The 15,732-nt window shown below is 38.5% G+C and overlaps 1 protein-coding gene across 6 annotated transcripts; it reads right to left on the bottom strand.

Annotated features, from left to right (window-relative positions):
* Window positions 1-4,571: 4,571 nt before the first annotated feature.
* Window positions 4,572-8,054, bottom strand: LOC147610179 (PQ-loop repeat family protein / transmembrane family protein). 6 transcript variants are annotated; one of them, XR_015263999.1, is made up of 12 exons: window positions 7,384-8,054; window positions 7,231-7,273; window positions 7,112-7,138; window positions 6,903-7,013; window positions 6,689-6,816; window positions 6,283-6,499; window positions 5,993-6,172; window positions 5,588-5,722; window positions 5,481-5,501; window positions 5,243-5,363; window positions 5,053-5,143; window positions 4,572-4,962 (listed from the first exon to the last, which is right to left on the bottom strand). XR_015263999.1 is itself a non-coding variant. In XM_086785920.1 (12 exons), the coding sequence occupies exons 1-12, from the start codon at window positions 7,623-7,625 to the stop codon at window positions 4,876-4,878; spliced, it is 1,341 nt and encodes a 446-aa protein (XP_086642046.1). In that variant the 5' UTR covers window positions 7,626-8,054; the 3' UTR covers window positions 4,572-4,875. The 6 variants fall into 6 exon arrangements, 4 of the variants coding, with proteins under 4 accessions (XP_086642046.1, XP_086642045.1, XP_086642047.1 ...); XM_086785920.1 differs by having other exon boundaries at window positions 5,243-5,301; XR_015263998.1 differs by having other exon boundaries at window positions 7,231-7,706.
* Window positions 8,055-15,732: the final 7,678 nt, after the last annotated feature.

Below are 15,732 nucleotides of genomic sequence, written 5' to 3'. Positions count from 1 at the left end.
CACGTATGGTTCCCAATCTCTAATAACAAATCTCTTTGGGTTCAAGCACATTATCTTTTACATGTCCAAATAAGAAGTGGTTCCAAACACATTGTGTTTCATTCGTTCAAATGAACATGGTCTACCTACAATGTAAAATGAAAAATGGTCCAAGTACATAGACATGCAAAATAAAAATTGGTTCATTATCCTTTACTTGTTAAAATTGGTTCATTATCCTTTACTTGTTAAAATGAGAAATGGTCCACATCATCCTTTACTTTGTTAGAATGAGAAATGGTCCAGATACAATGTATGACTGATTTTGAATAGTTAATATAAATATATATTATTGGTCCCCAAAAAACGAAAAATGGTCCAAATACATCAAAATGGTCCAAATACATCACACCCTTCACTTGTCTAAATGAAAATGTACGACTAGACGACACCTACGGTTATCCCATTCTCTACACTTCACCTATATATCTCTAAACTTTAAAGTGTAAAATTCAAAATGGTCCAAGTACATAGTCATGTAAAATAAGAGAATTGGTTTCCGCGCACTATCCTTTACTAGTTAAAATGAAATGATTGAAATGTACTCCCCACCTAACCCATGCTTATCCCAATCTCTAATAGTATAAAATGTTTGTGTTAAAGGTGGCCGGCCATCTCGCGATAGTGAAAAGGCTCCAAGTCTCTCACGTGTGGACATCTAGCCTCTAGAACGGGGATGGATCGAGCATATCCTGATCATCACCAGATTTCGACGAGGGACGTGGCATTCTCTACACCCATGTGCGTTTCCCAACCTTTTGCAACATGCATGGCCATAGGGGGCAGGAGGACGCTTCTCACCTTACAATGGCTTTGAATTAAAGGGCTTTAATTTAAACACTTGAGATTGTGACAACTCACAACACTACCAGTAGCTACAACATGTTCATTTGTCACGATTCAAAGGTCACATCGTTTTTAATTTATTTTCCAACATGCTCGTGTGTCTACACATTGGCTATTATCAATGTAACACGTAAGGAAAAACTTGCCTTCCCACCACAATAGAAAGGTCTTCCTCATTTTTGGAGGAGGAAAAGCTCCCTCATGTCACTCCCATTCTGTAGAGTCCTTCAACCTAGATAGGTCTCTCTCAACCCCCCCCCCCCCCCCCAAAAAAAGCTTAGAAATCTTCCTTCTAAGGTCTTGAAGAGCATTCATTTTTGAGAAATATAGACAATGGTATACTAGAATCGTGCCAAAAGATAAGTTTGTGATATCAATAAGCAACAAAGGCAAACTGCAAAAAAAAAAAAAAAAAGATCTGTAATTCAACAAAGTTCAAGATGAAATTAAAATTAGGGTGAAGATGGAAATCTGGTAAGTTAAATTTGTGGGTGACACCGACGATGCTATATTTGGCCTAAAATTGCACATCCATATGTCTTATATTTGCATACATTTGACCTTCATTCCTCTTTTTACAAGTCAAAGAAAATGTTTTTAGCTCCTTCTTTATGGTTGATGGGGTGAGCACAAAGCTTATTATCCCACATGTAGTAACATGACACTCCCTACTTTCATAAAGATATAATGGCCATTAATTTGGTTGAATCAAGCATCAAGGCAATCAAAGCATGAGCAACTCTAGTTTGAGTGGTTTTATTTATCAAGCAACTTGTCACTTTGTAAGTTCAAAGTATACCAACTTTCTATGCTTCAAATAATGACAAATATAACCCTCAAAACTGAAATTGTGATAACTCTTTCACCAACTCAAAGCGAGATACAAAAATCACAAATCCATGGCAAATTTTGACACACTTCTAAACAACATCATTTTGGATCCAGCAATGGAGGACATGATGGTTACTCTTTGCATATCCTCATAGTACCTTTAAAAGGGGACATGATGGTTACTCTTTACATATCCTTATAGCATCTTTAAAAGGGGATATTCTAATGATTCTTCTGTGCACACTATGCACACATTGGGTTCGGTAATTCTAACCTCACAAAAGATCCAAAATGCAAAAGCAATATGAATTGAGTATAAATTTGACCACATCTGAACATTAGATATCAAACTTTATATTTTTGGCTCTGTGCCAAAAATAGGTTACAACTCACACAGTCAAAACAAAAGACACCCATAGTTTATTCTTCCAATGACCAACAAAAGTCAAAATTTTACTTATATCAAATGTCAAAATGATGTCAAATTTGTACTTATGTTAAATGGTTTGATCATTTTGTTTTTATGTGTGTAGTTCAAATCTTCAACTTTACTTACTTGAATTACTTACACAAGACTCGAGAGGATTGATTTCATCATACTTTTTACTCTAGTAATTAAAAAGAACACAAAAACTAATCAAAATTACTAATTAATAAATGTCAAAGTAAACTTTGCTTAAATTTCACTTATCTTGTTGAACCATTGTCGCGTAAATAAATGGGCTAGTCGAAGTTTGTTTTGAGAGTGCTAACCTTCTTACAAGACTAAAGTTTGAACACATTTTAGATTGCTACTCATGCATATATGTGTGTGTGTGTGTGTGTGCACGTGTGTCTCATGCATTTTATTCTACTAGTTTTTTGATGGGAATTCGTGATAGGAGATACCTAAGAAGATAAGTGAACACTGGGTGGTAAGTAACGTGTTAGGATAGTGACAAAGAATGAAAGCTACATCTATAGTAAGGATATACACACACAACATTGTGTGTGTGTGTGTGTGTGTCACAAAGCTACATCTATAGTAAGGTAGAGCATTATACACACACACACACAACATTGTGTGTGTGTGTGTCCGCGCTGCTTCAATGGTTTAATTTAGAATACGACCCGCTAAACAACTTTTAATGCCATATTCTTTTGGCCTATCAATAGCGCGCGCCTTGCGCCGCCGACGGGGTCTTTTCACTTTTCCCACATGACGAGGAGAAGACACAAATTGGATAAGACATGAACAGCCTGCTGAAGGTAAACACCGGGGTCCCGATCTAGTGAAGCTATTACGTACTAAAAACACCTGGGAAATGGAAATACATAAATAATTGCCAATCATAGAAACAGAAACACACAAATTGCGCGAAAAGTAGAACCCGTACCCATTTCTGGCCAAGTTGAAGATTCTAACGTCACACACACACACACACACACACAATGTTGTGTGTGTGTATATAATGCTCTACCTTACTATAGATGTAGCTTTCATTCTTTCTCACTATCCTAACAAGTTACAAGTGTTCACTTATCTTCTTAGGTACCTCCCATCACGAGTTCCCATCAAAAAACTAGTAGAATAAAATGCACTCTTGAGCCCACAAGTTATTAACACCTTCTAATAGCACGCGCGCACTCACACACACACACACACACACACACACACAATGTTATGTGTGTATATAATGCTCTACCTTACTATAGATGTAGCTTTCATTCTTTGTCACTACCCTAACACGTTACTTACCAGCGTTCACTTATCTTCTTAGGTACCTCCCATCACGAATTCCCATCAAAAAACTAGTAGAATAAAATGCACTCTAGAGCCCACAAGTTATTAACACCTTCTATAGCAAGTAAATTGAAATCTTGTCAGATAATTTCTTTTCCCTCCACATACAACTTTAGAGCCCACAAGTTATTAACACCTTCTAATAGCAAGTAAATTGAAATCTTGTAAGATAATTTCTTAATAATTTCTTTTCCCTCCACATAGAACTTTAGTAAGTGAAATATCCTATCCCAATGTCAAGTCTCAATTAAAAGGATTAGGTCAAGGTTTGACACTAGGAATGGGAAAGGTAAGTAGGTCGAATGCCTCTTCTGCCTTCCTTTTGAAACGAGACTTCATGGAAAAGGGAGAGGGAGAGGGAGAGGGAGGGGGAGATGCATCTGTTAAGAGTTACGTAACATTACAAAACTCAAAAGGTCCACACTCCATGAAAGTCCCACTAAGCTAAAACTAGTACTCAACCCGCACGTTGCTATGTTATGTAAAAGACATTAAGAAGCGAAACGTAGGAATGGAAGCTGGAATACAAAGGGTCAATGGAAGGAACTTTTTCCTCTTATTTTTTAGAAATCCAAGATTTCTCTCCTCTCTCCTCTCCTTGTGCCTTGGTTGTCCATGGTTAATATGTAATAGATAGACAAAAGAAGACATTACGTCATACAATAGGGGGAGGGAGAGAGAGAAAAGGGGGACAGAGAAATTATCTATGGCACTTTATATCACGTTACATAACCCTAGGCAACACAATTGATTCAAGAATCAAGCCCCATAAAAAAGACACAGGGGATCAGCGAGAGAGTTCTGAACATCTTACAAACACAAGGAGAGGGAGAGGCTTTACCACATTAAAGGACTCGAGGTATGCATTCCATTGATACACTTAAGAGGTAAGCACTCCATTGATACACTCATTAATGAAGTCCCATAAACTGTAACAAAAGACGAATCATATTGGAAGAGGAAGAGGGAGGGGGAAAGGAGGGAGGGAGCGAGGGGAGCGGGGGGTGGGTGTGTGTGTGTGTGTGAAGGAAAAAGACATGCCAAAAGGAGGAGAGAGGGAGAAAGAAAGATATGCCTGCCAAGTTATGTCGTGTTACATTACCAATGAAGTATGCAATGTTATGCATACTGAGATCTCTACTCTTCACATGAATCAACAATATCGTGATTGCAACAAAGTCAATCATGCAAAATCTCAGAACTACATTCTAATCCAGCCACTTGGATCAAACATAGAGAGTTTACATGAGTTGATGACTCTCACTTGAAACCCAACTATTGGCTTGAATTCTTTTTGGCCTCTTTGGACTTACAAGTCCCCCCAATAGTAGCATGCACACGACGGGTTCCAAACATTGATACCATTTGAGGTCGAATTATTGAAGGTACTTGTAGTCTCCACCCAAGTCCTGTTTACCATCTCTTGGTTTTCTTGTATAATAATAAATAAACTGAAAAAGGATCTTTTGCTCTTGTCAAGGAAACAGAAACATCAAAAGAAACAGAGGAATGAAAGGTAAACCCACTTGCTTTTTGCAATGGTAAAAGGATACAAAGCAATCCAACAACACACAAACACCTGCATCGACAAGCCATGGCATGTTGGACTTGATTTTCATCCACTCGGTTGAACGAACCAAGATGCTGTGAGAAATTAGACCACCACACACTTAATGGATGAATTGAGAGAGAGAGAGAGAGAGAGAGAGAGAGAGATCAAATGAATTACATAAAGCACTGTACCTCCCCACATATGTCGCATTTCCGAGGAGTGCGAAAGTGAACATAAGCGGGTTCAATCCCTGAATTTTCCATCCATGCCTCACTGATAAGAAAGAAATCTAGGTGGACACAGAAAATACTCCTGCTATTTTTTGTGCATAAGATTAAGCCCATGGCAGACGTGTCTAATAAGATCAAGTCAAGGTCCTATATAAGTTCATGCAATTCTGAAATGCAAAAGCTCTCAATCAACTTTTACCTCTACGGATCCACGCTTTATCTGCATACATTCATGTACAGAAAAGTTAGAGGTGCAGTAATAAGTCAGAAATTTTGACCTTACAATGCAAATCATAAATTTCTTACATTGAGCCAAATTTGAGGGAGCCTTCCTCCCATATAAATGGCTGCCATCATCCACCCAAACCAGACACCCAAACTTTCTCCCATATCGTTTGTTTGATACAATGTTGCATTAAAAGTACCAGTTTGCAGTTTGGCCTGTATTAAGGAAAGCATGTCAAGTTGCCCACGATTGTTAGTTTACTGCAATTATAGTAGATAAAAGAAACATTTTTATGTTACAGTGAGTGATAGTAGACTTGTAATTGTAAGTCTAGGTGTGCAGTCATGAGCGTGACCGAAAAATGTTTGTGTGAATACTCATGGGCGTGAGTGATGGGTCCCATGAACCTGAGCATGGATACTCTCAATCATGAGTGCAAAATCATCATGAGTGAAAAATAGTCGTGAGCAAGCATGAATACTCACCAATGTGAGTGTAGAATTTATTGTTGATTTGTGTGAGGAGGCAGGAAAACGAACTTGGAACAACTTTCTTCCAAGGAAAACTCTAGGATTTGATGCATGAGGGAATGTTTCACCATGTTGTTTCAGGGTAAGACCCCGACCAATATTAAGCCCACCAAGACATATTGCTAAAGAGACCACCTGTACGGATTAAGTGAAAAGGATGATCAGATGCTTGCACAACATAGTTTGATTCGTTTGGGAAAGTCTGGACAAGTTCTAAACAAAAGACAACCATAAGGCGAGCTTACTGCTCTGAGTATAGGCCGGGAGCCAGCATTGATGGGTGCAGGGGCAGAGCAGGATGTGTTGATACTGATCGGTAGGTGAGAATCGTGATAATCTTCAAGGGAGTTGTGTTGGAGGAGAGAGCTGATGGAGCCGCGGCCTCCTCCGGAGCCCCGGGAGCCAGCAAGATATAATGAACCTGCCGTCGGTGTGTGACTGCTTGCTAAAGACCGTGCAGACCTGAACACATTGAGAAAAAAGAAACACACTATCCATTGCACATATGTTTATCTATGACCATCAGACACATTGATTGATGTACAACTATCTCACACATATGTCAATGCATAGCCATCACAAATGTATACCCATCACACATAGGTTTTATGTACAACTAGGAGTGCACATATTTTCATGAGAATGGATTACATGTAGTAGAGGTCTCGTCCTTGAACGGTAGATGGCGAGCTTCGAGCATAAGCTATGGGGCTACTTGCATGTGGTATTTTAGGCGATTCTGTATCCATCATTTGTGTGGGCTTTAACACTTCCTTCGCCTGGATCAGATAAGGAGATAATACCTGAGTTCAATGCAAGAGCTTCCCTATATCAATCATCATATTCTGTAAAAGGTTGTGTTTACCTCATCTTGCCTTTGATCCGTGGGAGTAAGCATGCCGCCTTCCCGCCATTTCATTATGTGTTCATAGTAGATGACTTGACCCACTAGGATAACAGTAGTAATGGTGTATAACTGGATGATTAAATCACGCAGAGACATCAAAAAAAAATTTACAAAGAGACGAGCATCACCATATTATGGAAATTCTGTCGCAGTTCTAAATGACATACCAAGGCCATGTAAAATTGTGTGGGGAGCTGCAACGCAAAAAGGAGAGAGAATCTTAATGTACAAAAAATGAGAGAAATTTGGTGCCAAAAAATGAAGACAATTATTATGCTAACATTACCGTGGACGGCTCGAGGTAGCATCCGACAAGGTTAAAGACATCTCTGCAAAGATTGATGAGAAAAAATGAATTGCAAGTGAAAAAAGAAAAGAGCATTTTTTTTAAAAAATGATAAATTGAGAGAAAAAGGAGTTTCAATAATAATAAAAATACCCTACAACCCAGGTCATGAGGAAGAGGAGGGAGACGCCCTCGGTGGAACCTTCCCGGAAGTTGGTGATGATCTGGGGGACCTCCGCCACCCCCCAGCACACAACGCTCACCAAGCCCAGCCCGAACGAGACCTCGTCCCTCAAGCTGCATACGCAGTCCTTGAGATACATCCTTGCCCACTCCAAGCATTTACCCCTGCCCTGTGCGCACAACGGAGGCGCATGCCCGCCCATTATTCCCATCTCAACCAACGATAATAATCCTTGATGTGATGATTATGTATATATATTAAGGGGTTACAGCAGTAGACAAAACTCTCTCTCTCTCTCACACACACACACACACACGCCCACCCACAAAACGAACAAGACAGCACACCCCCCTCTCTCTCTCTCTAGTCTGTCTACTTTAAAAACCTGTCAAAATGCTCAACCTCCGCCTCTCTCTCTCTCTACTTTAGAAACGTGTCAAAACCCCTCTCTCGCTCTCCCCCCCCCCCTTCCAATGTCAAACAACATGCCTTGCGGGGCACCATGGGAAATGTGCTGCAAAAAAGGCCACCCTAGCCCTGTGCACGATAAAATAACGATATCCGAAAAAGGGCACTGCTTAACACTTTTGATTAACTTAAACCCGCGCCACTTGGGACATGCGTCAAGCTTCCTGCCGAGGAGCCTGCAATTGCCCAAAGGGGAATATATAAGTTAAATATATTTCGCGTGGGAGGTTCATTTTACTAATCCGAGCTGATTTTTTCTCGCGGCTGGCGGGCGACGTTTTGTTGGATTGTTTGGCTTGTCGAGAGACGAACATTCGAGTTTTGAACTTTTGAAGGTGGTGCATGTAATGAGGTGGCCGTCCACCCGCTTCCGGCTTTTGCGCCCCGTGATTCCTCTGGAGTACATGACAACCTTTTGACACGTCGACCGCATAATTTTGCAAGTGGTGAAAACACCTTGCCCTAGCATCCACGGCTGAAATTCTCTAACCTTCAATTTGAAGACTATAAACTAGGGGCATCGGAGTATAAATTTGGTAACCACCTTGGAACCAAACGACTAAAAAGTTACAAATTGTAATCTAATTTATATTGATGATTACTATTTGGTAACTTTACACTAGTAAAAATTACTAAATGATAATTCATCTTTTAAAAAAAATTACCATTAGGGTTTTTCTATATGCCTATATGATGCATGCTTAACAAGGCTCAAATTGATAACTTGAGGCTCACCAAGTAGAAATCACTATAATATCTTGCTATTTTTTCCAAGTTCTCTCAATAACTGATAGAAATAGCTTTAATTCTTTGAAACTCATACAACATCTAGCATGTATGAGAGAAACGAAGAGATCTTTAGAAACTTTAAGATCTAGAAAATTACCAAATTGTAACTCAAAATTTGGAATATGTTACCAATGGTAATTTTATGAAAATCTCAAATTTATACTATGAGGGGCATGGAAAAGGGATGTCTAGTAAACCCCCTGTGTGGAAGATGAAAGGGCATAGATGTCTTTTGTGGAAGATTAAAGGGTTGCTTAGGCAAAGTGGGGACCTACTTTAGCGTGCGCCATAGCCTCCACAGGCTCATGATGATGCGTCTCCAAGGGTGCTAGCGCGACATTCCTAGGCACATTCGTTGGCAATATCCATTAGCATGCGTAACCTAGAAACTCTAGTTTCCATCCTAGTAGTGCAAATTATGATGGGGGGCATTAATAATCTATGTAATCCAAAGCAAGACATCATTTTTCTTTTGGGAAGGGGAAGGGTCAGTGAGGGTGGAGATAATTGGCCCATGAGGAACTCTATATTCAAGAACATTACATATATAGTAGAAAAAACTAAAATGAACAAAACTAGAAGTGTGCAAACTGGGAAACAAAATGGTACATTCCCTACTTTGATTATCAAGAAAATTGATGAAAATATTTTCTATACATAGGAATTCTCCTACATAGGACAATCTTCTAGTGGTGGAGAGTTTATCTCATATCGTGTAGCTAGGGGATATTTCACCTTTTTTGGTTTGCACAAGCCCTGGTGTAATCCTCTTTATTAATGTAGAAAAAGAGTAAATGCATAACAATTCTTTATTTCTTCACTAAGAAGTACTTGTATAACTAAAATATATAACTTCTTAAAATCAATTCTTTATAAACATGCTACCACCACTTATCAAGCTTTTTTTTATTAAAAAAGAGATCATACATTGGGATTCTGAACGTATTGACATAAATACTATTTATTAATCAAATGTTTAAAAATCTAGGATTTGCAACACTAAGTAGATAATCAAATGTATCCAATATAGTAAAGGGCACCCAAAACAAACAACCAATAAACAAAAACCAACATAAAGCTCTAACCAAACAAGAATACATTAATTAAAAAACAATACATATTTTAGGCAACTTGACATGAAGATAAGATTTTTGCACAACCAATAAGCAAAAACCAACATAAAGCACTAACCAAATAGGAATACATCAAGTAAAAAACAATACATATTTTAGGCAACTTGACATGAAAAGAACCAAGGGAGACAAAGCCTCTATTTCATAAAAGCCTTGATCTACATCTATCATCTCAAATATTAACACACATTTTTCGTAGCATGAAAGAACACGAATGCTTTAAACTTAAAACAACTTAACCACAACAAGATTCTCACTTCAGTAAAAAACAACTTAACCACAACAAGATTCTCACTTCAGTAAAAAATTTACTTGCAATTTGATGAGAGTCTTTAGTTTTTTTCTAGCACAACATTGATCGTCGTTCACTATTTTTCAGCGTCTCTTGTTTATTTATTTTTACCTTAGTTTACTTCTTTTCCCTACTTTACCTAGAAGTTGGACCCAAAAATTTTATAAGTCCAAAGTCTCAAAAACTAAAAAGTTTAGTTTTGGTGGACGAAGCTCGGGATCAAACCTAAGACCTCTAGCTGAAAGAGCTAAGCTCTAACCAATACACTATTATCACCACATTGTCAATCTACTTTTTTTATTTTAAAACGTCCTAGTTTAAATCACAGGTCTCTAGTTTACGTCCCTAGTTTTATTTTAACACATCCTAGTTTAAATCACAGGTTCGTAGTTTCTCCTCCCTAGTTCATGCTCTCCACCCTAGTTTCTTTCATAGGTTTACCCTCTTCCCAGTTTACATTCCCTAGTTTACCCTCATCTTCTAGTTTACCCTCGCCTCCTAGTTTACTTGCATGCAAGGCTTAGTTTACTGCCATTTTTGGTGCGTAGCATCTAAAAGTAAACTAGAGAAAAAAATGAAACTAGGGTCGATTAACCGATGAGACTGCCTTTTTGACAGTACTGGATCGACAAAAAAGGTAAACTAAAGATAATGGTCAGCCACCATAATTTTCCGATGTGTCAGATTAATTGCACGTGGTTTCAATGTCTTTAATCCCGTGAATAGGGGTGTTAAAGACCCCATGCCATATAGTGCCATGGGAAGTGATTGAGCACTCACGACAAGCGTGCTAGGAGAAGCAAGAGCCAATTACACAAATGGAGAAGTGCAAGAGTCAATTACACGATGGTAGAATACGTTGTATTATGAGAGAAGCTCACTTATAAAATTTCATGATTGGGAAAGGCCATGCCATCAAAACTCGTGAGTGCGGGAGAGGTACAAACCGCAGGGAAAGGGTTTTCCAAGAACTCAGGGGAGCATTAAAGCTCCCGTGCAAAGGCAATTGGGTTCTTGAGCGATGGCAATAAAACTCTTCGTGTGAAAAGGCTAGGCACCCAAGGCAATCACGCCATTCAAAAATTTTTTTTTTTTTTTACACTCACAACCAGAGGGACAAAAGCTCAAATCTTGACGAAGCAAAAATCTCCTTTTGTGAGTCAGGAAAACTAGAGTTGTGCCCGAACAGCTGTGGTTGTCGTCTGCGCGTCCACTTTTTGTGTATCAGTATGCGTACATTTCCTTTGGATCAGACTAGTATATTATACACTTCCTTTGGATCAGCATGTACACTCTCTCTACATCAATAATACGTGTCTACTTTTTTTCTTTTTGGCGTACACTTTATATATATCAATACACGTACACTTCTTAACGATTGGTACATTGTATTGGGTAGTGTGTGTAAAGCATTTGAAAGCTGGTGGCATCAATACACTTACACGTCTTATAGAGTGGTACATTGTTCTTCATATGTATACCGAACTTTAAAGCTTGTGGCATCTGCATCTAATGTATTGTTTGGCATACATTTCATAAGACACATAATAGAGAACTCATCTTTTGCAACACTTTAATTGATATGTAGTGTGGATAAGACACATAATACACAACTCGTCTTTCACACCACTTTGATTGATATGTAGTCCACACTACATATCAGTAAAAGTCGTGCCGAAGACGAGCTCTCTATTATGTGTCACTCGTTTGCACAACTTTGATTGATATGTATGCCTAGTGTGTTTGCACCACTTTAATTGATATGTATGCCTCTGTTTTGATTGATATGTGTGCCTCTGTTTTGATTGATATGTGTGCCTAGTGTGGCTCACCTAGCTAAAGTCCTTATTTATAATATGGCATCATCATGCCCAACCCCATCCGTCTCTTTACTCATAAATGACTGCATTGACAAGGGGATGGACATCCTTGTGCTTACTTAAATATGGTGGACTCCTCGTTTCAGATGCTTTCCCAACACTTTTGACAAGGATGTTGCCTTCACTATGTTATTGGAGTGGGTTCAAGTTCCAATTTGGGAGCTCTTATTTGTGTTCAGGAAACCTGCATGAAGGAGCCCTTCATAAATACCCTGGCTAGATTAACCTGCATAGAGGCCAAGGTAGAGAGATATTGGAGCCCTCGAAAGGTCACCTTTCCTCTACTCAAATATGGTCAAGATAATGCATGAACACCCAAGAAGGAACATAAGGTTTCAATAAATTCCTCGTGCTTGAGCTCTTTGCTTGGCTCTCTCTCTCTCTCTCTCTCTCTCTCTCTCTCTCTCTCTCTCTCTCTCTCTCTCTCTCTCTCTCTCTCTCTCTCTCTCTCTCTCTCTCTACATTGTTCCAATCTCATAAAATCACAAGAATATGTTATATTCTCTGTAAATATTGAAAAGTAACAAATAAGTTCGAGAAGATTAGTGGTTTTCCCAATTAAGAAATATTTGAAATATTCTGATGCTGTAGAGTATGGATACCATAAGTGCAGTGAATACTATCATTGTTAGAATTAATTCAAAGAATCAAATTTTTTAAATAATAATTGTTTCAAGGTGTATCTTACAATGAAAAACAAGGAAACAAGGGTTGCTCACATTCTCAAAGAAATCTCTGCAAAAAACCGCAATAAGTTGTAATCCTTTCATAAAAGAAGACGTGCATAAAAAAATTAATCAACTCTAATTAGCTATTATTAACATAAAAAGTCTTATGTGCATAGTAGAGAAGACCCCTGGAACCAAATTGGTTCCAAGCCACTCTCGGATTCCTCAATCTCATAACTCTGTGTTTGTGAACCAACACTCCTCTCCACCTTCAGTGCCCACTCTAATAGTTCTTCAAATCCCTTCGTCGGGTGAAAGCACTTTGCCTCCCATAATTTCTTGCTTCTCAACCCATGAAGGAACTAGGACCTTAGGTTCTACTCGGTAGGAGGATTAGCAGTCAATTGTCTAGATAGCTCCTTGATTTTCTCCATAAACTCCCTTATAGATAGAACTCCTTGCTTGATTTTCCCTAACTTACATAGTAAGTCCTCATTACTTTTGCGAGTTTCTCTGTGTCTCTTCAAAAAGGCTTGCCTTTATAAGTCGTATGATGGAATTCTCTTGGGAGGTTACTGATAGTACTATTTTTTAGCTTTGTATTTGAGAAAAACAATCTTCCCACTCCTCCCTATCTATGCCTCTTAGCTTGGCCCATCGCTCGAAGGCTAGTATGTGGATGCCAATTCCACTTTTACCTTTATTGATATGTGTCTGGCTCATTCTCTCCCTCAGTAAGACTCCTTGAGCTTTGTCTATTGGATGCCTAGCTGGTTCCTCAAGCTAGAAACTAACACTTATTTCCACGGAGAGATATGGTTTAGTGTGCAATTTGCCATCGAAACCATATAAGTACAGAGTGTTTATTGCTATGGCCTACACAACAATAATTGTGCTCATTTTCTAGTCTTATAAAAACCATAACACAGCTTATTATTGGAACTAAGGAAATGCACTAGGGTGGACTTGGGCACCACGATAAATGATCCCCGTGCCAAGGTAGCCATTAGCCTTGCCATCCATGCCATTCACTCCTCAACGAGCACAAGCTCTACCAAAACCTTACCAAGAGGTATGTATAGACCCCCCTCCCCCCAGTGAGATCGTGGCAACCATTTTAGGTTTCCCACATGTCTTCCTATGGTTGGCTACAAATGTCTGACATTAGATCCTAATTCATATTCTTTTCTCTCAAATGCTCCCATCTGAGTTTTGTACTTCTTCTTGTGTTTGTTATGTTTCTTCTTGGTCCTTATGCCCGCCTTCTGAGTCTTCATGCTTTCACATTCTTAGATAAGTTCTACTTGCAAACTATGCAAGTAGGCCTGACCTTGTGGTCTTGATTGTTTCGCTCTATATCTGCTCGTAAATAGGCTCTAGCTGTCTCCATTATCCTATTCGCTCGACTGGTTCATTGTTCCTCACCCCGCTTGGAGCAACTCTTCTACTTCCCAAGTGAGGCTTTTTGTTAGTCATAACCTTAATGGGGACGTCCATTATTTTATTTTGGGATATTTTATTTTGGATGCACCTTTTATTTATATCATCTACTAGGGTTAACGTGTTTAATCAGCTGTGTGTATTTGAGGGTGAAGAAAGATTCCCACCAAGCTTTTATTTATTTTTTAAACTTCTCTTTACTTTCCAATTTTTCATCTACTCTCTATGTGCACTGCTGCATTTTTCTTTCTTTTCACAAATCGGGCCCTTTTCTCTCTCCTCGTCGGCCATTTTAAATTCTCTCTCCTCTTTTTTTTTGTTGTCATTGCCCACACCCTCCTCTCTCTTCATTGGCACTGGTGTTTTCCATTGTTTCTTTCTTTTTTGCTTTGTTGCACTGGCCAGTGAGAAGCTTTACCCACAAAGCTTTAAAAAATTTACATTAAAGACCTGTATTATAAAGCTGATATGCTTAATACTATAGAGCTATAAGCGCTTACAACTTCACTCTCTCTTTTCATGCTTTTGCTAAGCTAAAACAAAAAGCTTAAAAAGCTGTAAGTAATCAAAGCTTTATTATAATTTAAACCTTTAGACTTTTGAAAGCTTTACATCTTTCCCTTCTCTCTCTCCGCATTTGTGTCAGTTCTTTCCTCTCTCTCTCTCTCTCTCTCTCTCTCTCTCTCTCTCTCTCTCTCTCTCTCTCTCTCTCTCTCTCTCTCTCTTTGTCTTGTTGCGGTTTGTCGTTGATCGCCTTTGATTCATTGGCTATAATGGCTAAATCTAATAGCTTTAGCTAACCTATAGGCTATTGATTATTCAACGTTTTAAAAGCTTATAAAAAGCTTTATAAGACTTAAAGCCAAGCCTTAAAGTTTCTAAACACCATAAACTTTATTACTTAAAAGCTTTATATCTTAAAGTTTTAAAGTTATAAAACTTAAAAATTCAAAAGCTTAAAAAACCCTTTCAACCTTTATATCTAAAAAGCTTAATAAGCTCTACATTTCAAAGGTTTGCAAAACCTTACTTTTACTAATAGCCTATATTAACAACTAGGCTTCATCATCAAAGCTTCCAAAGGGGACCAACCAAAGTGCTAGACCTCTAGCAAATGGAGTCTCAAGGATTTCAAGCAAAAGAACAATTTCAAAGGTTTTGTCAAGGTTTGTTTTTTGCAGCTTTCATCCGGGTTTGCTTTTTACAAATTTCATCAAGGCTTACTTTTTGCACAAATCAATCATGAGGATGATGACTTCTCTCTCGGAGCAAGAGGGTAATTTTGAACATGAAGGTATTTCTGATGATCCAAGTATGCCTAAACCTATTGAAAATAAAGTTTCACCTTATGTGATTCTAAAAATAAAAGGATAAATTAAGGACACGGAAGTAGACTATAAAAATTACCTCCTAGATTTTATAGACCTTTCAACATTATAGATGAAGGAAAGCATCTTGTCCCTGAGTCTATCACTGAGCATGAAACCATCACTACACGCACAGGCAACACTTATATCAAGTATCATGTGACTTTCAAGAATCATCCTATTAAAGATACCAAATGGATGCAAAAAAAGTTTTTCCATTCTTACAAATATCATCTGCTCATACCATCCATGCAATTGAGGTCAATTGCAACCCAAGCAAG

The sequence above is a fragment of the Cibotium barometz genome, chromosome 49 (genome assembly GCF_041138505.1).
Source record: "Cibotium barometz isolate CiBa-2024 chromosome 49, ASM4113850v1, whole genome shotgun sequence".
Lineage (NCBI taxonomy): Eukaryota > Viridiplantae > Streptophyta > Polypodiopsida > Cyatheales > Cibotiaceae > Cibotium > Cibotium barometz.
The sequence above is the reverse complement of the archived record's forward strand: the minus strand, read 5'-3'. Positions and strand labels throughout refer to the sequence as shown.

Coding starts and splice junctions, on each gene's coding strand:
- LOC147610179 (XM_086785919.1), bottom strand. CDS start 7,572: ATGCTTGGAGTGGGCAAGGATGTATCTCAAGGACTGCGTATGCAGCTT. Junction 6,500..6,688: donor GGACGAGACCTCTACTACAT/GTAATCCATTCT, acceptor CAATGTGTTCAG/GTCTGCACGGTCTTTAGCAA. Junction 5,723..5,992: donor TAAATTCTACACTCACATTG/GTGAGTATTCAT, acceptor TCCTTAATACAG/GCCAAACTGCAAACTGGTAC.